At 42.5% G+C, this 21,108-nt stretch overlaps 2 protein-coding genes across 3 annotated transcripts in view; both read right to left on the minus strand.

The window, feature by feature from the left end:
- Positions 1-12,765, minus strand: part of atf6b (activating transcription factor 6 beta) — a 26,537-nt gene extending 13,772 nt beyond the window's left edge. For both annotated transcript variants that reach the window (XM_063185146.1, XM_063185145.1), the window contains exons 1-8: positions 12,392-12,765; positions 10,407-10,486; positions 5,155-5,236; positions 3,064-3,123; positions 2,711-2,793; positions 2,171-2,315; positions 1,412-1,558; positions 932-1,098 (exon numbers count right to left, since the gene is read on the minus strand). In XM_063185146.1, coding sequence (XP_063041216.1) covers positions 932-1,098; positions 1,412-1,558; positions 2,171-2,315; positions 2,711-2,793; positions 3,064-3,123; positions 5,155-5,236; positions 10,407-10,486; positions 12,392-12,464 — 837 coding nt within the window. In that variant the 5' untranslated portion in view covers positions 12,465-12,765. The remainder of the gene's footprint in view (positions 1-931; positions 1,099-1,411; positions 1,559-2,170; positions 2,316-2,710; positions 2,794-3,063; positions 3,124-5,154; positions 5,237-10,406; positions 10,487-12,391) is intronic.
- A 1,538-nt stretch (positions 12,766-14,303) lies between these two features.
- atp5if1a (ATP synthase inhibitory factor subunit 1a) lies at positions 14,304-20,257 on the minus strand. Its single transcript, XM_063185148.1, has 3 exons — positions 20,124-20,257; positions 18,533-18,612; positions 14,304-14,897 (listed from the first exon to the last, which is right to left on the minus strand). Exons 1-3 carry the CDS (start codon positions 20,187-20,189, stop codon positions 14,756-14,758), a joined length of 288 nt encoding a protein of 95 aa, XP_063041218.1. The 5' UTR covers positions 20,190-20,257; the 3' UTR covers positions 14,304-14,755.
- Between the last annotated feature and the right edge of the window lie 851 nt (positions 20,258-21,108).

A 21,108-nucleotide genomic window follows, 5' to 3' on the forward strand; every position in this document is an offset into this window, starting at 1 on the left:
GGGGGACGGTTTACACTAGAGATGTAGAGGATCCAAGATCCGGTTCCGGATCCGGCAGGATAATAGGGTTTTTCAGACTATCCGGATCCGGCAGGATCTTAAGCAGTGGATCCGGTATCCGGCAGTTACCTAAAAATCAGGATCTGGGGTATCTCCACTTTTTACGTAGCCTAGGCTTTTCAGTCAGTCTTTCACAACCCCAATCGCTGCATGGAGTGAAAGCCCTTTGGAAGCGGCTGTTGAAGGCAGTGTGGCAGTAAGCCAATGAGTCTTGAAAATAGTTTGCGCCAACATAATAAAAAGGGCCCAGTTGGCTATGCGTAGTGCGAGTTGGCTATGTGTTTCAACCCTTTCGTAGGATCCGGTATCCGGTTCCTGATCCGGCAGGATATTAAGCAGTGGATCCGGCATCCGGCAGGATCCTAAAAATCAGGATCCGGTGCATCTCTGGTTTACACATAGAACATTTAGCAGACGAGTCAATGACGTTTTCATCGTAACACACGTCAGGGTGGTGCAGCCACAACTAATGGCACTATTACACAGATTAAAAAGATTTTCTTGTGCTTTTAGTGGATTACCGGTATCCAAGAACCCACTTTGACCCATTATGGAGTGTGTGTTTGGCTAGTGAGATAAACATCTATTAGCCATTTTTGCTGGTGATGAGGTTCATTTAGCCCTGATGGCAGCAACATGCTAGGTAAACATGGTACCGATCAGGGGTGTGTTTCTCGAAAGCATAGTTGTTAGCCAGGAAGCAACTTGGGTAGTTGCCAATGGGAAATGTATTGCGAACCACAAGTAGCTAACATAGTTAGCAACTAAGGTTTGGATAAATGCACCCCTGATTCCACCATTTCTTCCAATACAAGGGAGTGGTCAACACGGTATCTAGTGTTCGTACACATGCGCTGTACATGTCACTCACATCGATGTCGTTGCCAGCAGGCAGTGTCGTTGTGGGGATGATGGGCTTGCTAGCGGCTAGCGTAGCGACGGGTAACGTAGCGCTGCATTGAGGCATGCTGGGAGAGATGGGCTCCATCTTCACGATGGCAGGGGCGGAGCTTAGACACACCGACGGAGAGAGCACCACTGCAACACACACAGTCACACATTCATTAAAACACAACACATCAGTAAATGCAGTCTGCTGACAGATAATGTCATTTTGAGTGGGTGTCTTTTTTTGAATTATCTGCACAGTTCATTTTGCAGCTCAATGTGCTTTAGCAGTTTGACTGGAACATAAAAGGTGTTTTCAGACACAGTAACATTTCAGAGACATTTATAGACAATTAAAATAGTTTTGATAGTAATAGAGGTGTGTGTGTGTGTGTGTGTGTGTGTGTGTGTGTGTGTGTGTGTGTGTGTGTGTGTGTGTGTGTGTGTGTGTGTGTGTGCTCACCTGGCCTGCTCTGCCCCTGCAGGATGAGTGTTTTGGTGGGTGTGTGCGCGTGTGAAGGCTGCAGGCCCGTCACACACATGGGCCGTGGCTGGATAGCCGGCTTACTGGTCACGATGGAACTCTTCACACACGCAACGGACGACAGGACTGAAGAGAGACAGAGAGAGAGACGGAGACAGAGAGATGGAAATGAAGAGAGGGAGATGGAGAGATAAAGGGGGATATAAAGACAGGGGGAGGGAGAGAGGGGAACAGGAAGAGAGGAAGAGAGAGAGACAGGCAGATGCAGAAGGAGAGTGAGAGGGAGGTGGGGGGGGGGGCGTTAATCAAAGCTTGAACTTCAATCATTCGAATGCACAGCAAGGTGTATAACCAACTAGAACACAGAGCACATACACCTTCGTCATTAAACACACACACCATGCACAAACACAAATCAGACGATCACATAGCTTCTTTGGTGGAGGTAATAAACAAAATGTTGTGTTTGTGTGTTCGTGCGTGCAAGAGTGCGTGCATGTGTGTGTATCAAGTTTATCGTGTTTTACTGGTTTCTTGTGCCGTTATGCCATGCTCTTATGGGAAAGTCATGTACAGGAAATCCCCCTTGCAAAGTTACATAATGAAACCTGATTCAGCACCACATGTGTGTGTGTGTGTGTGTGTGTGTGTGTGTGTGTGTGTGTGTGTGTGTGTGTGTGTGTGTGTGTGTGTGTGTGTGTGTGTGTGTGTGTGTGTGTGTGTGTGTGTGTGTGTTACCTGTGGTCTGAGTGGGGGGCTCTGCGATGGCTGGGGCTTGAGGCTGGGCAGTAGCCAATGAGAGCTCTATGCTGTTGAGGGGCGGAGACAGAACATCCCCAAACATGTAGGGAGGGGTGGGGGGGTTCTCACCCTTTACGGAGATCTAGAGAGAGAGAGAGAGAGAGAGAGAGAGAGAGAGAGAGAGAGAGAGAGAGAGAGTAATGATTTTGAGAGCAAGCAATGAGAGGAGAGGTGGGGGTGAGGGGAGAAGAGTGGAAAGGAGGAGAGGAGATGTAGGGAGCGATAGGGAGGGGATAGGAAATGAAAGAATGTGATGAGGAGAGGAGGAAAGGATGGTGGGGGAGGAGAGCAGTGAGGAAGAGAACAGAGCAGAGGAGATGAGGAGAGGAGGAGAGTTTGATGTTTACCCAGCTGTGACAATGTGTGAAAACAGCACTTTGCACTTGCTGAGAACAATGCAAACTCAAGACACACTCACACACACTCACAGGAACACACACGCACGCACACTGCAGATATGCGCACACACACTCTAACCTGTGTGTCGGGAGAGGGGGCAGCGACGATGTCGGAGACTGGAGAGGCTACTGGAGATGGAGGCTCAGCCTTCACCTGAAACACTAAAACACACACACACACACAATAAATATGGACAACCAAATACATCACAAAACATCAAAATGCGCAGCCTGTGACCCAAATGTGACACACATACACACACACACACACACACACACACACACACACACACACACACACACACACACACACACACACACACACACACACACACACACACACACACACACACACACACACACACACACACACACACACACAACACTCCCTCTCACTCTCTCACAAACACAATCTCTCTCACTCCCACTTACACATATCTTCTGGCAGGGGCTGTGTTAGAGTCATCTCCTCCTGAAGGGCAGGAACATCACCTGCAGAAGAGAGAGAGAGAGCAAGAGAGAGAGAGACAGACAGAAAGACAAAGAGAGAGACAGAATACTTTACTTGACACACTCGGGTATATTGTTCATTTCCTTTATACGCATGTTCATTTATTTTGCAAGTGGCTGTTTTATGTCAATAAGGATTAGCTCAGTTATGTTTAAAACTATAAAGAGTGAATGTTTTCATTCAAGTGTGTATTTATTGCTATAAAAATGATTTAAAGGATATTATCCTTCTTCAAAAGGACATTAACTTAGTTGTATTACTTTCTATACATTTAAAGGGACACTGTGCAGGAAATTGTCAAAAAAGGTACTGCAACTTTGCTGCTTATTGAAATTGGGATGCCTATTGCCAAATTTGATCTTTACATGAAAGGTTACTAAGTATAAAACAAATATTTTCCAGTATGGTCCAAGTACAGTCATTTTTTCAGCTAAAAATGTCTATTTTATATTTCTGGAAATTCAAAATGGCGGACCATGGAGAAGATCCCCCTTTTCATGTATGAAAATTGCATTTTTTTCAGTCATAATGAATACTTAGAATTTGATGGTGGTAGTCAGTATTCATGAAAAAGGTAACATTAGTGAATGGGTAGCATGAATTCTGGAAATAAACAACTAAAAATCCCACACAGTGTCCCTTTAAGGTCATATTTTTTCCCCTTTCCAAGCTCAACACAGACACAAGGCCAATGTTTCCTTACCATGTGTGTGTTGGTTCATACTGTGAGTGCAGACTCTGTGCTGAGCTTGCAAGGCCAATGCTTTCTTAGTGTCTGGATGCAGTGTGTGTGTGTGTGTGTGTGTGTGTGTGTGTGTGTGTGTGTGTGTGTGTGTGTGTGTGTGTGTGTGTGTGTGTGTGTGTGTGTGTGTGTGTGTGTGTGTGTGTGTGTGTGTGTGTGTCCATGTGACCCACATGCTAAGGAAGCGCAATAAAACAGCACACAAACTACCATAACACACACACGGTCAAAGTGCCTTCAAGGACTTCTCTTTCTTGCTCACACACACTATGCACGTGCATGTCCAAAGTGCCTTCAGTGATGACCTAAATCAGAGTGTTGATAACCAATGCAAGGGTGTCAGTGCTAATTGCCTTAAAACTTAATAACCTTACGAAATAGCAAATCTTACCAATACACACAATATGAGATCAGCACACTCTATCATAAGGGCGCGATCACACCGGACGCGGGTTTCTGCCTACAATCCGCGATGCGCATCCAGCTGATTAATCAGAAGTGACCACACCAAGCGCGGATCCACTGCCTATTCGAATGCGGTGACTAGGCAACGCAACGACAACTGTCACTCGCAACGTAGCCTAATCGATGGTGTTGTGTCATTAAATGATGTGAAAACATACACAAAATTCTTTGTCCATTCTTCTATGTAAAATGAATAGAAGACGAGTTCTTTCCTTGCTCTCCTAGCGTTGGATAGGGAATCTGATATGAATGTTGATAACGGTCTCCTATCGAACATCTGGAAATCCGCCGTGGGTTTTCCGCCTTGAGTTGAAGTTTTTTCAAGTCGATCCGCCCGGCGCGGAGAGGCGGAGAATCCGCAACCCGCCTTGCGCTGATATCAGACGCGTAATCCGCTCATTTTCATTGACAAACAATAGAATACATCCGCCTCCTACTGTAAAATCCGCGTTCTGTGTGATCGCGCCCTAAGACTATAAAACAGAATTTCCATGACCTCCCTTAATTCTAGAATGTTGCCAATTTTAGAGCACTGTCTTGAGTGTTTTTAGACAAAACAGCTAACAAAATTCCATGAAATTCCCTGACTTTATGCAAAATATTCAAATTCCATGACTGGAAAAACCTGAATTTCCATGATATTCTAGGAATTCCATGACCAGTGGGAACCCTGGATTATGCCGGGGTCATTTCCTGATCTTTCCCCCCCTACAAAATTTCCTGTTTCTCTCTCAGCACTCTCTCAGTCTAAATAATAAAAGGTGCAAAACCCCAAGAAGGCAGACCAGTGTAGGGGGAGACAGACCTGTCAGGAGATTGTTGCCGAGGTCCTTCCATGGTGACGAGCGGTTGTCGGGGTCCAGAGTCAGCACCAGCTCCTGGTCCAGCTGCAGAGGAGTTAGGAAGCGTATTCATTTCACATTACATTCATGACCACATGGGAATATGTTACTAGGTGGTGCCTGTTCAGCTCTGACAGTCTATTGTAGGGCTACATAATTAATTGAAAATCACGTTTTTTTCAATTGTTTACTTTTGTTGAATAATCGTGATTAATACAAACCCCAACTCCGGTGAAGTTTGGACGTATGGTAAACTGAGAATAAAATCAAAATGCTATCATTTTCAAAACATTCAATACACTCCTTAGATGGAGAATAGTGAAAAGACAACATATCAAGTGTTAAAACCGAGAAAAAATATTGTTTTAGGGGACATATGTACTCATTTCTAATTTGATAACTGCAACAAGTCTCAAATAAGTTGGGACGGGGATCAGTGAAATGTTATAAACATCCAAATAAGATAAAACAACAAGGAAGAACATTTCAAAATGAATTGTACTAATGAACAATTTGAATGTCCAGGTATAAGGGTCAAAGACGAGACGTGCATTTTTTTTGTTCCGCACTCATTTAACTATCAAAAAAGTAAATTAATGAATTTTGAATGTTATGCTGATAAACAGCATAGTCTGGTGTCTCATTTCAGTAACATTTAATGAAAAATAATTGTGAATGTATGTGTTAAATAATCTCATAAAGTGCAAAAACGTCATTCAGCGTAATGGTCCGAATTTAAAAATCATCAATACATCCTTGAATAATTATGCAAAATGACGAACAAAATTCTTTTTTCACTCTCTGGGCATAATTCTAGAAGTGTTCTTGTTATTGTATCAAAAGCACGTTTCATTACCATTTTGTTTTGATATTCAAATCATCTGGGGACTTTTGTCCGGATTTTCAATTCCTTAGATATCATTCAGTGTAATAAGATCAACATGGTGCTTTTAAATCATAATAAAAAGTGATAGTCACACACAATATGTGACATCATCAAAAGGAACCCTAGGGACCCCTTAAGTGATGATGCAAAGGGAGAATCTTGTTCTTCAATAGTCAAAAATTCTGTATTTTTATCTTGTGGTAACAGCGTCCACAAAAACAGATGTCATTCAGTGAAATGTCAAAAAACACTTTTATACTCAGATATTCATCCAAACAAGCATATTTTCTAAATAGACATAGTAAACATTGTGGGTCAAAGTCATCGTCTCATGTAGGTGACTAACTGTGTGCTTGTGAAAAGGTAAAGATAAGGTGAAAAGTATTTGGTCGTCCTTCAGTGTAAGAGATGTCATTCAGTGACATGCAGTGTAAGGGCCATTTCATTCAGTGTAATCAGTTCATGGTTGTATATTAAGAATCAAAACGGCAATAAAAGTTGCAATATTACTCTAAGATACAATAATATGATGATATTACTTGAAATTATGACTTTTATTGTTATTTCCATTATAACCTTGTTATTGCCATGTAGCATCTATATTACTGGGTAGATTCTGGGATTTTGGAAGTTGTACATGAATTATCAGAACACCCTAAGTCACAATCCCCGAAATATGCAGGTTAACAGACAAAACATTCTTTTTTTTTGTTTTAGGCCTAAGTAGTAGCCTACCTCTAAGCTTGTGATCTTGGAAGTTCTTCAAAAGACATTTTAATGCCCCAATATTAAGTAAAATACCAATTATTTGACAACATCTATTTCTGTTGTCGCTCATTCAGGACGTTGAGTACTGTAGTATGATGGTAACAATATGATAGCAATGAAAAGTAGCTGTTTATATAGGCTTTTTTGCCAAGGCATCATTCAGTGTAATAGTTGTGGTCATTCAGTGAAATGCACATTTTTATGTGAAAATAAAGTCAAATTCTTACGAAACTTATTTGTTTAGCACAACAAATGCGGGGGCATACAACAAATGAATAATTGTGCATTTTAAACTGATTTTCTCTTCAGTGGAAAAACTTCTTAAAGCCAAATGGGTGAAATGCACTCGGTGAAAGACTACAAACACTGCAAAAACTATTTGCAAATGCCTTTCACTAGAAATTTTAGGTTTGATGAAGACCTTAAATATAGGCCTTTAATATGGTATGTAGCTTATTTCAGTTTTTTAACGTCATCTATATGTTTTTGGCATTATTAACAGTTTAACACCGTATTACACTGAATGACATTTTATGGGTGAAAATGGGGTAAAATGCATGTTCCTTACTATTTTCTGAACAGAAAATAATAAACTTAATCACTCTACACTCCAATGTACCCAAAAAAGTTGAAGAACGGTGTCAGGGAACAGTTTTATTTTTTGGAGTCCTGAAAACCCTGTTTCGTCTTTGACCCATAAGACAATCACAGAGAGGCTGAGTCACTCAGAATTAAAGATGCAGAGGGAACAATTACCATGGGTATTACATAAAGTTTTGAATTCCCTTGATTTACAGTGATTGAGTATAAGACATATTTTTGTCATTAAAATCATTGTATAGGTTCATGACATGAAATATATATTGGCTGTAGTCTCACTCTAGCACTCCGAGAATTACAGCCAGTGAAAACTTGACCATATTAAGGACGCTTCATGTGTGCAAATGATAGAGGGGTTTAACATCCCCCTATTCACCCGAGCTCACTTGAAATAGACCCAGAAGACATGGGAAACTGTCCTTTGCTTACAGAAGTCAGCAGCAGTTGCAGAAGTCAATTCTTTTTGAAAATAATAGAGTCTTGCACATCCTGTGCTACAGTGAAAATTGACCATGCAACTTGTGTTAGAGCTAACTTCAAAAGTCAGCCTCCATGATAGCATGGGGGTGCAGTAGTACATTGGTTAAGCTGTTCTAACTCACCTGTAGAATTGAATACAGTACTGAATTAAATAAATGGGTTTTAAACAGCATGAAAAGCCACTCTGCAATACATTTTGAAGGGAGATCTTCGATTACTGCCACATAGTAAGGACAAATTGTATTCTCTACTATGTTTTAACAGTTTAACTCCAACATGAGGAGCAGTAGGACATAAAATGGCAGGCTTTTGGTCAAGACCTGTCACACTGTAAGCACTACAGAAAGGAAAACATTGCAAAACATGACAAGGAATACACCTATCATTTAAGCTGTTGAAATCATGTCCAAAATAGGAATCAACACTGTTTTTATATAAAATAATCTCATCGGTTAATGCTATTAACTGTTGTGTTGTCTTTTGTTTTGTTTTTAGTCTTCTTGACATTTGCTGCCTTTTATTGTCCCCGTCCCAACTCTTTTGAGACACGTTGGATTTACATATTCATGAATACCTCCCAAAACAATAATTTTGGTCAATTTTGATGGCTGATACGTTTTCTTTGTACCGTTCTCCAACTAAGGCAGAACCAGACTTCTGAAAATGGCATTATTTTGTTATTATTCACAATTAAGCTTGCGTCCCAACTTCTATGGAGTTGGGGTTTGTAGTTGTGATTTCAATTTTGATCCAAATAATCGTGATGATCATTTTTTCCATAATTGTGCAGCCCTGACTCAGAGCATGCATGCATGCTCATATGCCTGCCTGCCTGCCTGCCTGCCTGCCTGCCTGTCTGCCTGTCTGTCTGCCTGTCTGTCTATGCTGATTTGTCTGCCTGCCAGCCTGTTTGTGTCTTTATCTCTCTGTGTATGGCCATGTGTTCTTTTCTCATCCACATACCAAGTGGACGGGTGTGTGTGTGTGTGTGTGTCTGCGTGCGTCTCTTGGCGCGTGCCCATGCCCACATGTGTGAACTGGTCTGTTGCCTGCTTTAACCTTGGCAATGCAGGCTGAACTCCAAATGGCCTTCTCTCCTTACTGCCACCAGCTTCTGTGTGTGTGTGTGTGTGTGTGTGTGTGTGTGTGTGTGTGTGTGTGTGTGTGTGTGTGTGTGTGTGTGTGTGTGTGTGTGTGTGTGTGTGTGGTTGGGGTCGGGGTCATCCTGGCGAACATGGAAACTGTTGCCGTGGAAATACTTAAGTTTCCGTCTACTCAAGGCCTCAACCACGCTCAAGGCCTCAATCATGCTGTGCCACTGCCACATAGTGTTATAGAGTATTAATACTGTTTCATTACTGTGGTATTATACAGTATAAGCCAGAAAATAATTCTAATGTGTAAACTCATTAGCATATAGTGTAGCATGCAGTGTCTTCACTGTCAGTGCCATATTATTACCTCCGCCAAGGAGCACTTTTCTAGTTGTATATAGCGTTATTATACAGTGTTGCCGTATGTGCTATATCAAATTTTAACATGTGAATGTACTATGTTAGTGTGTTGAATTGTGTTATGCCGTACAGTATGTCAGGTATTGTTGTATTTCAGGGTCTTTATGCAAAGTTTCTGCCATCTTATAATAACGTCATTGTGCCATTTTATTGTGTTATGCAGTGCTAAAATGAATCACAATGTGTTGAATTTGTTATTATGTACGGTACAGGGCTAGAGTGTTGTGTTATTATAACACAAAAATGCAACATCAGAGTTTGCACAATTAAATTTAAAGTTTAACTTACTGTGTAGACCAGTGATGGGTAACTTGTAGTCATTAGCAACAACCCAGTGCCACACATCTCAAATGAGCTGGCTTTACCTGTCAAATGCAATGATCATTCAACCAGTCAATCGCCTGAGTACAGGTTGACCATCACTGGTGGAGACTCTAGTGTAGTGTAGGGCAGTGTTTTCCAACATTTTTTGTCTTGTGTACCCCCTAAGCCTTTTTGTCATACCACGAGTACCGCCTCACTCATGCTATCCCAATGTGTATCCATACATTTTTAAATTTTTCCAAGTACCCCCTACAGTGTGCTCCCCCTGGTTGGGAAACACTGGTGTAGGGTGTGCTACGCAACTTGACAATGACTGCTGAATGTGTTATTATGCATTATACAATGTAATGTATACACAGTGTTATATGCAGTGTTGTGTTATAACACCACCATGAAATATCAGTGGTGTCGTGAAACATCAGTGTAGTGTGAAGTGTGCTATGCAGTGTTACAACACATCATACCATGTTAAAATGTGTTATACACTGTTTATAATGAACCATACCGTGTTATGGATGTCATGTCTGCATCATACCATGTTAGTGTGCTGTAATGTTCTAACACCATCATACCATGTCAGTGTGTTAGACAGTGGTATAATGTACACAACACTGTGTTGGAGTGAGTTATAGTGGCATCATACCGCGTTATACTTCAGTCCACTGCTGTAGTCGCCGCCATCTTCCCCCTCCTCCATGCTCTCGCACTGGTACAGACAGGCATCTGACACACACACACACACACACACACACACACACACACACACACACACACACACACACACACACACACACACACACACACACACACATGAATATTCCATGCCAAAAGATGAACCGTTCCTGGGCGAGAGTTTATTTGCAAGCCCAGAGCAGCGTGAACATCTGACTCATATTTTACTGAAGAAATACCAGCCAGAGATACAGGTCAAGGACACTACACAGCAAAGCAGAATGCAGCAAAGCAGAACACAATACAGCATAGCATGGCACAACACAACACATAAGTGTGTTACATGTGTCCTGTGTTAGCATAGCTTACCTAAAGCACAAGGCAACACAACACAACAGAACACACATGGTGAGCAGAAAGCATGGCCTCCCAAAGAGATAGGCTAGCAGTTGCAGCCAAGCACCAGACACACAGCAGTGTCTAACCCTAATCACAGAAGTTGTTATCACACCGCTGATAGCAGGGCAACTGACACAATTTTTTAACCTCCTGCTGTGCTACTTTCACTCACTATCACACTCATGCTTTGTCTCTGTTTCAATCTTTCTCACAGAGAGAGAGAGAGAGAGAGAGAGAGAGAGAGAGAGAGAGAGAGAGAGAGAGAGAGAGAGAGAGAGAGAGAGAGAGAGAGAGAGAGAGAGAGATAGGCTTCTGTGCTGCTGGACAAAAGACACCTGAGCCATCAGGTAAAAGGGGAGAATCGTTGGCTGCCTTTCAGCCTCAGTAACGAGAGCAATGAGCTCACTGCTGTCAACACAATAATACACACAGACCCGGATATTCTCACTGGCGCCAGTGCTACACACACTGCTTCAAGCACAATCACATACAAACACATTCTCACAGGGTCAAGTACTATACCCCCTGCTGCTGATACAACACACACACACACACACACACACACACACACACACACACACACACACACACACACACACACACACACACACACACACACACTGCTGGGTGACAGTGTTAGGTCTGTGTAACAGCAGTGTAACACCAGCAGTTACTGGTGTTATAACCCCGGCCCTCACTAACAGACATACACCTTGCACATGCATGCTCATGAGAGCACAGCCTATAAAGCACTGGATTGAGTGTCATGTCAGCCTGAATAACAAGAGCACTGTTGCACTGTTAATGGCGGTTTAGAAGTACCATGTCAGGGCTATCAGCACTGTGCTTTCACTTCCTTTTCACCCTGGTTAACTGCAGTCCCTTGGGTACAAACTACTACACATTGCCCATCTGGGCCAAACACTACACAGTGCCCCATCTGGCGTGCTGTAGCTCTCAGCTGACCCTCTCTCTCCCCCCTCTCTGCTGATCTCTGCAGCTGCACAGGATGAGTCTGGGCTGCTCAGGGGGGAGTAATGTCACCTCACCCCCTCCTCCTCCTCCTAAATGCTGACTGAGGTCTGAAAACATTCCGCTAACACCCTCATCCTCTATCCTGGAGAGATGGAGTAAGCCGGAAGCACCTATTAGTTTAGTATGCAAAGAGCCACCAAGAGTGTGGGATGAGTAAACATCATAAGCACGACAAAAACAATGCTGTAAATAGCACGACCATCAACACTGGAAGCGATACGGACAGCACCGTGGCCGTACAATGACACCCCTTCTGCAGTCTATTACGGAGGCCACTGTGCATCCGGTTATGCCAATTCTACCCCAGCCCATTCAATTTTTGTTTCTGCTAGCTCAGCGATGGTAAACACGCACCCTTCCAGAGGATACAGCATCCATGGGTACTCATGACATGTCGGAGATGTTTGGTGTGGGGGCAGCAGAGCTGTTATTGCTAGCATCGGCCCAGGGCACGAGCTGACACACATTCTATTTGCCTGCGCGACGTGCAAACAACCAGATACGAGTGAAATGAATACTCACCCCAATCTTCGCTTGTTAGGAGATTGTCAGCGAAGAAACGGGTATCAAGATCCGATAAAAGCTCCGTAGTCATCGCCACTCAGGCGTGTGCGAAGGGTTTCCTTGTCTGCTATCTATCTAATGCAGGGCAATAACGTTAGCTATTCAAACGCTACGGCTACAACCAATACAAATCATACAAGGAAGTAGGTTTTCCGTCTTACGACCAAACTCTTTCTTCTGAGTGATCACCATTCGCGCGTAACAATAAACATGGACGAAAAATAAATTTGGATTAATTTAATCCAATATCCCCTTCATTTAAAATGCCTCATATATTTCCATTTGAAAGACCGCATCGCCGAACATATGACACAGACAAGGAAACCCACTTCTGGAACAAGTTCCGCCTGCTTTTTGGAGACTTGACCAATCACGCAGGAGGCTGGAGAGATTGATATCTTAAGTGGCCATTCATAGAAAAGGGGTAGTCTGATTGGACCAAGCGCATTAAATGAAGTAGAGGTAAGGGATGATTCGGACCAATGGATTGAAGCATAATTTGATGGACAGTGGAAAGGTCGAATTGAACGTTGTTTCTTTTCAGAATGACAGAGTTTAAAGCCCAATGAGTTAAACTGTAAACACGGACCCACCCATATGGTGGGTACGCACTTGAAATATGTAGTTTAGAAAAAAGGAAAGCTCGTTTCGCACGTGTTTTCAGCGTTGTCAGGAAACTCTGTGTATATTACAAAGTATTTAGATACTTGTTCGTAAACTCATGTTTTCAAACGGTTGCAGTGCTTGGAGGGGCCACCATCAACCCATCCAGATTTGTGTCGTCTGCAAGGGTTTGGTCATCGGGGTACGGCCACAGCATTACATAAGCAGGGGTACGTCAGGGCAAACTCAAAAACACATGCCATACATGTTTCTGTGTACTTTTGCTTAATCCTGACGGTATAACCGTCGCATCAAGCGCATTACTATCAACACATATCCACAAAAACATAACGCTCGCAAATTATTTATATTTGATGTCTCCAGGTCTTCATAACAGATGCGAGGGCGAGTCGGGTGTTTATCCTGGGGCATATCTCCACCTAGCGGTGATGATTGAGAGCAGCTGCTGATTCAGACAAAACAGCTAAGACCACAAAAAATAACGCTTCAGAAAAATAAAAAGTAACGCTCTAAGGTCAGGGTCCCTCGCCTGCTCCAGATACTAGCCTTTTCTTTTGCGTGTGAGAGTCAATCTACACCAGTCTGGTGTGAGAATGCAAGAGACACGGCATTGTGTTTGCATTGTCAATGCAGGCTTCCTTTTCTCCACGTGTGACACTATCAAAGCAACTATTATCTGCATGACCCTTATGTGGGTCCAGGGCCACTGACAGCTTTGGCCGGGCCCCGGACAAAGTAATCTGAAAGGGCCACCCAACCCAATACAATGTAATGAGCAACCAATTATGGGCCCCCCTCTCCCTGGGCCTGGGACATCAACTTTTTCTATTCTTTCAACTACCTCAAATGCAGAACTGTACATATGCTGACCAAAATAGGTTATTTTTTAAAGCCATATGATGGCATTTGTATGGCAAGTCACTAGAAGGTGAGAAAGTGGATCGCACTCGGGTTCTTATCTTCTTTTTATTTTTTACAGATAGCAGCAAAAGTGTAGACAAACGTTTCGGCTGTTGCCTTCGTCAGTGTCTCCGGCAAGTCACTACCCTAGCATGTCCATTCCCGAATCAGCTGATCAAAAATAGTCATACCAAAGTGGAATTAACTAACATTCAACCTGTGATTGTAACAGAAGAGTGTTTCTTAGAGATGTGAGTTGAGCCTTCACACAAGCTTCACATGACTGACTGGCTGGCACACACACACACGCACGCACGCACACCAATGAAACAGATAGGTTGCTGACTGGTTTGGAAAAGCATCTTATTTATTATACTTTATTCATGACTACAACTAGGCATAAACATTCGTAATGCAGCATGATCATTTCAGCTGCCATGCAGGCAGCTGGCACATTTGGCATAGTGCGTCAGGAAAGTAATGAGTTTGGAGTGACCGAGTGTGTATGTGCGTGCATGCATACATGCATCTGCGTGTGTGTGTGTGTGTGTGTGTGTGTGTGTGTGTGCGTGCGTGCGTGCGTGCGTGTGCGTGTGTATGTGTGTGTGCAGGGCCGCCTACAGAGGGGGACAAAGGGGTATGTTGTCTTGGGCCCAGAGAAATAGGGGCCCAAGAATTGGGTCCCCATTACATTGTATATATTGGGTAGGGGGCCATTTCAGGTGACTTCGTCCCAGGCCCAGCAAACGCTGTCAGCGGCCCTGTGTGTGTGTGTGTGCTGGGTGGCGGTCAGGTTGTTCAGTCATCGTGCTTGAGTTTGCGGATCTTGCCCTTGTGGCGGTCAATCTCCCTCTGCAGTCTTTCAATCTCCTTCTTGTGATGATCGATCTCCTCCTCATGGTGGCGACGTAGAGCTGCTAGCTGCTCCGCTTCTTTCTGCCTACAGAGGCAACACAGCAACAGACAATGGCATGGCTATTAATGATGATGTATTAATGATGATTTACATACTGTAAACAGGGCCTCCAGCCTCCATGTGCCTACAGTACAACCACATGGCAATTAATGATGACAGCAATAACACAGCGACTAGTGACGTCACATGACGTCACATGCCTGTGGTCAAAACAAAACACCCGAGACGATTGATAAGGTAGAGACAGTTCACAAGGAGTTTCTTCCGGAATCTATATATGACACAAGATTCTAAGCTGCCATGGTTTCCAATTGCCATGCCCCTTTAGGAGACTAACGGAGGTAAGCCATGCCCATTTAGGAGTCGATCCGACTTTGTTGCATTGGTGAGGTGCGGTATGCTTTCTTTTGGTTAGTTATCATATTGAAAATCTCTGGCAACACTCGTAACGGTAGCCGTTCCTTTTTTTCTGTAACAATACAGTACAATAGTGCATGTTATTACATAACACCTTCTACTATTACTACTACTAGGAGGACAGCATGCGTGTAACTGGGTCAAAGACGAGACGTGCATTTTTTTTGTTCCGCACTCATTTAACTATCAAAAAAGTAAATTAATGAATTTTGAATGTTATGCTGATACACAGCATAGTCTGGTGTCTCATTTCAGTAACATTTAAAGAAAAATAAATGTTAATGTATGTGTTAAATAATCTCATAAAGTGCAAAAACGTCATTCAGTGTAATGGTCCGAACTTAAAAATCATCAATACATCCTTGAATAATTATGCAAAATGACGTACAAAATTCTTTTTTCACTCTCTGGGCATAATTCTAGAAGTGTTCTTGTTATTGTATCAAAAGCACGTTTCATTACCATTTTGTTTTGATATTCAAATCATCTGGGGACTTTTGTCCGCATTTTCAATTCCTTGGATATCATTCAGTGTAATAAGATCAACATGGTGCTTTTAAATCATAATAAAAAGTGATAGTCACACACAATATGTGACATCATCAAAAGGAACCCTAGGGACCCCTTAAGTGATGATGCAAAGGGAGAATCTTGTTCTTCAATAGTAAAAAAATATGTATTTTCATCTTGTGGTAACAGCGTCCACAAAAACAGATGTCATTCAGTGAAATGTCAAAAAACACTTTTATACTCAGATATTCATCCAAACAAGCATATTTTCTAAATAGACATAGTAAACATTGTGAGTCAAAGTCATTGTCTCATGTAGGTGACTAACTGTGTGCTTGTAAAAAGGTGAAAATAAGGTGAAAAGTATTTGGTCGTCCTTCAGTGTAAGAGATGTCATTCAGTGACATGCAGTGTAAGGGCCATTTCATTCAGTGTAATCAGTTCATGGTTGTATATTAAGAATCAAAACGGCAATATAGGTTGCAATATTACTCTAAGATACAATGATATGATGATACTACTTGAAATTATGACTTTTATTGTTATTTCCATTATAACCTTGTTATTGCCATGTAGCATCCATATTACTGGGTAGATTCTGGGATTTTGGAAGTTGTACATGAATTATCAGAACACCCTAAGTCACAATCCCCGAAATATGTAGGTTAACAGACAAAATTTTCTTTTTTATTGTTTTAGGCCTAAGTAGTAGCCTACCTCTAAGCTTGTGATCTTGGAAGTTCTTCAAAACACATTTTAATGCCCCAATATTAAGTAAAATAGCAATTATTTGACAACATCTATTTCTCTTGTCACTCATTCAGGACGTTGAGTACTGTAGTATGATGGTAACAATATGATAGCAATGAAAAGTAGCTGTTTATATACGCTTTTTTGCCAAGGCATCATTCAGTGTAATAGTTGTGGTCATTCAGTGAAATGCACATTTTTATGTGAAAATAAAGTCAAATTCTTACGAAACTTATTTGTTTAGCACAACAAATGCGGGGGCATACAACAAATGAATAATTGTGCATTTTAAATTGATTTTCTCTTCAGTGGAAACACTTCTTAAAGCCAAATGGGTGAAATGCACTCGGTGAAAGACTAAAAACACTGCAAAAACCATTTGCAAATGCCTTTTACTAGAAATTTTAGGTTTGATGAAGACCTTAAATATAGGCCTTTACTATGGTATGTAGCTTATTTCAGTTTTTTAACGTCATCTATATGTTTTTTGCATTATCAACTGTTTAACACCGTATTACACTGAATGACATTTTATGGGTGAAAATGGGGTAAAATGCATGTTCCTTACTATTTTCTGAACAGAAAATAATAAACTTAATCACTCTACACTCCAATGTACCCAAAAAAGTTGAAGAACGGTGTCAGGGAACAGTTTTATTTTTTGGAGTCCTGAAAACCTTGTTTCGTCTTTGACCCAACTGCCAGAACAAGTAAAGGCAAAGATGAACCGCCCACCAATGACCTGTCTTTCAATCCACGTATTGTAGTGAAACAGGAGCTCATCTGTGTATGGTTCATTTTTGCCATTGCTGGAACTGCGCTGGACCCTGTACTGGGTTTAAATTTGAATGTGCACAAGATTTTGCTATGAAATGCCACAACAGCCAGCGACTCACCACTATTCCCAGCAGGCTTTGGGTGCAACCCAGGAAGTAATGCATCACTTCAGGAAGCCCACTCACCAGAAACACTTGTGCAAGGAGTACATGACACACACGCACCACACTGACATGACACATCAACACTGGCAGGGTCTTGGCTTAACACTCGGACACCTGCAACAACTCCCCCCACTAACTTCTTCTGCACTTTCATTCAGGTCATTGGGTTTTTTTGGGCTCAGACATCAGGTGGTGCAACCACAGCTAATGCCCATAAATGAATTAGTAACTGGTAATAATGTACTACAATGAATATTCTTTTTAGATTAACGAAAAAAAAATAGATCCACACAATAGTGGCACTAGCTACGGTTGCACCACCCCTGCTACTACTAAATGGTCATTGACCCACCTACAGTAATGTCCTGCTCTATTACTACCACTTCCACTAGTTTTAGCCCCCAACACTCAGATTTCGCTGATGCTCTTGAAAACGTAGTGTATCGAGAGAGAAAAGGGAAGTGCACTTCACTTCAAACTTCCCCTTGAATTGCAGTGAGGGTGGGACGCACACACACACACACACACACACACACACACACACACACACACACACACACACACACACACACACACACACACACACGAGTGTGAGTTAGGGAGAAATGGGTTGCCGCTTAACACACCCAAACGAACTGGGTCTTGGCTTAAAACGTTGACACTTGCACTAACTAATACATACTTGCTCCTCTAGCAGGTTCAATCAGGTCTTTTCACACCTTCACTCACTTCATAGGTCGTTTCACACCTACAATAAAAGACTACACTTCTCACACTTACACTCCTCCATGATCACCACTTAAGGTGTTTCCACACTTTCACGCCTGACTTCAATATGGTCACTTCTGGAATATTCACAGGTACAGTCTCATTCAGTGACATTAACGTCACTTTCACACCTATACTGGCACAGCCACAGAATTGACGCGTACGTAGTGGCACTTTGTGTGACAGTGGAGTTGTAAGAGAGTGTTTGAGTGTCACGGTGTGCACCAGTTTGTGGGCCGATGTGTGTGTGTGTGCGTGCATGTGTGTGTGTACCTGAAGTATCTCTCCTCATCTGCTGCTTGCTTCTTCCCAAAGGCTCCTCCTGCTGCCCTGACCGCACCAGCATCTCTTCCCTGAAAACACACACACACACACACACACACACACACACACACACACACACACACACACACACACACACACACACACACACGGGTCTTTCTTTTGTGCCACTTCCACCAAAGCTCGAGAGACAGACAATATGCCCAATGATTTGAGATACCTATACATAGGTGGCGCCAGGTCAACACTGGGGGACCATTATTGTAGACAGTGATCAACATGTTTATTATTGGGGTGTTTTTGCCCCTCCAATTTGATCTTTGGGGGACCGAAAGATTTGTGCCGTCCCCTCATTTGGCACCTATGGCAATATGCCCAATACACATAATAAAGGTTCCAAATGTACATGTGTGCTATGTTCACAAGTAGCTGGAGAGATCACGACCAGCAAATATACCTCACTATTGTAGAAACTATTGGATAAGAAGAGTGCCTTGGACTCCCTCCTTTTTTGACGATACTTCACTATTGATTTACTAGCAATGTTAATTGCAAGGGAAAGCTTGTAGCAACTTCATCAGCACATTTGTTCTCCCGCGTTACCTCTGTTGACTCCATCTTAAACACACTGGGTCACACATCTTTGGTTACAAATGTTGCGGTGTATAAATACATAACACTTGATACATCCAGCCACACATGTGCATACTACTGTGAAGTTAGGCCAGGCAGCACTGGACAACTGCCAGGGTTACATCATAATATAGATAGGGCACTGCAGGGTAGTGGAGTAGAGGTACGGTAACCTACTATACTGATCCGAGGTGTCAATTTACTTACACATAATTGCAAGACAGGTGGTAAACACAAGACACACCTACATAAGACGTAGCAAAGCAAAATTGCACAGGTTGAGCAGAGGAGGTAAGGTAGGGCAAGACCGGATAGGGTAGGGTCGGTGTATTAGTCAAGGCAGGGCAGCCAAGAACAAGCCTCACATCGCTTCACTACACGGACATGTCGCAATATCGGTTAGAAGGACTGTTTACAGAACTTGGGTTTGGCAGGACTAGAACTAGGGGGGAAACTTGACTGGCGAAAAAAGTATGACAGGCGGACTCATCTGAGCGAAAGTAGTGCAATTCATCTGAAGCGCTGATGGAGGAAATAGCCTGGTTACAGCATGTCATGAACAATGAACTTGCTTTCGTGCGCAAAGATCAATGATACGCACACTGAACACACCCTGTTTTCACCTCTACAGGTGGTCAACCCAACTAGCAAGCTAACGAGTTGAACTTGACGTTGCATGTCCATCTCAGCCACAACAGTGCGAATGGTATCCACAGACCTAAAGTAAACAATGCGCTTCATACTACAGTAGCAAGCAATACTCAAAGAAACGGCTGAGGTTCACCACAATCTTAGAACAAGACATGGCCCAGTGTTCAACGCCCTCTTCTGTCATCGGTTGCCCAGTTAGCCAAGGAGCTAGCTGCTGTTGACGCAGCTGAAAAGCAACAATTACGATTGTAATTGCAAGTCCATTTCATTTTCACAAGACCGTCAATGTAATCATTACCTCAGATGACATTCTGATCTGAGAGGTGAGAAGTCCTCTGAAACTTGAGCGCAGTAGACGCGCCATAGCTGCAACTGTCGGATGAGTGCCCTTGCTTCACTTGTTTGGGGTGACGAGTGTTGATAAATAGGCAATTTATTGACTTCCTGGTCACGTGTTTGATACCAATTTCAAAGTAAAAGCTCTGAATTCTGACTCTAAATAAAAATGTAGGCCCACTACACTGTATCAGTGGTACTGCTCATTATCATTTAGGCTTACACGACTGTCAAGGTGATACAGGTGGGTCAAAGACGTGCAAAATGGCATTGTCATTCAGTGTAACGGATACCCTCTGCTGACTGTAACGGTAAAAAATATATATATATTGTTTCAAGTGAATGGATGACCGCCGAGGCTTTCATGAATTCACTGGAAAAATAAATAAATAAAAAGAGTCATGTTTTTTACAGTTACAGTCTGCAGAAGGTATCCGTTACACTGCATTACAATTTCATTTTGCACGTCTTTTCTACAGTGCATGTGACATTAGCCTATTATATGATTCTCACAACCTTTAGTGAACCTCAACAACACAAGTGTTAGTTTCTCTCATGTGGCCAGACTTTCACCTTGGATTGTTGGATTGTATCTGGTGAAATTAGACTAATATTTATGAGAGGGATGGAGAGAGTGAGATAGGGGGAGGTAGTAATCTGTGGTAGGCTAGTAAGAGAGAGAGAGACAGGGGGAGGTAGTGAGAGAGAGAGAGAGAGAGAGAGAGAGAGAGAGAGAGAGAGAGAGAGAGAGAGAGAGAGGTGGGTTGGGTGAGTCTATCCTGCATGGGTCTTTCAGCTTATTTGGATGGGTGGATGGAGTAGGTTTTCATCTTTAATCTTAGAGGTAGGAGTGGGCTATAGTCTACATTATGGGTCATTTCACGTGAAATCAGACACTTTGGGACCCGACCGACCCGGATTTCAATCATACTTGGTGTGCCTTTTCA

This window comes from Engraulis encrasicolus, chromosome 20 (assembly GCF_034702125.1).
Source record: "Engraulis encrasicolus isolate BLACKSEA-1 chromosome 20, IST_EnEncr_1.0, whole genome shotgun sequence".
Taxonomy (NCBI): Eukaryota; Metazoa; Chordata; class Actinopteri; order Clupeiformes; family Engraulidae; genus Engraulis; species Engraulis encrasicolus.

What these genes read in the sequence shown, in the direction of transcription:
- atp5if1a (XM_063185148.1), bottom strand. Translation starts at nt 20,189, where the DNA reads ATGGCGCGTCTACTGCGCTCAAGTTTCAGAGGACTTCTCACCTCTCAG. An exon ending in AGATCAGAATGTCATCTGAG is followed by an intron (nt 18,613 to 20,123) that starts GTAATGATTACA and finishes GTGTGTTTTCAG; the next exon opens with GGAAGAGATGCTGGTGCGGT. An exon ending in GATGAGGAGAGATACTTCAG is followed by an intron (nt 14,898 to 18,532) that starts GTACACACACAC and finishes TTGCCTCTGTAG; the next exon opens with GCAGAAAGAAGCGGAGCAGC.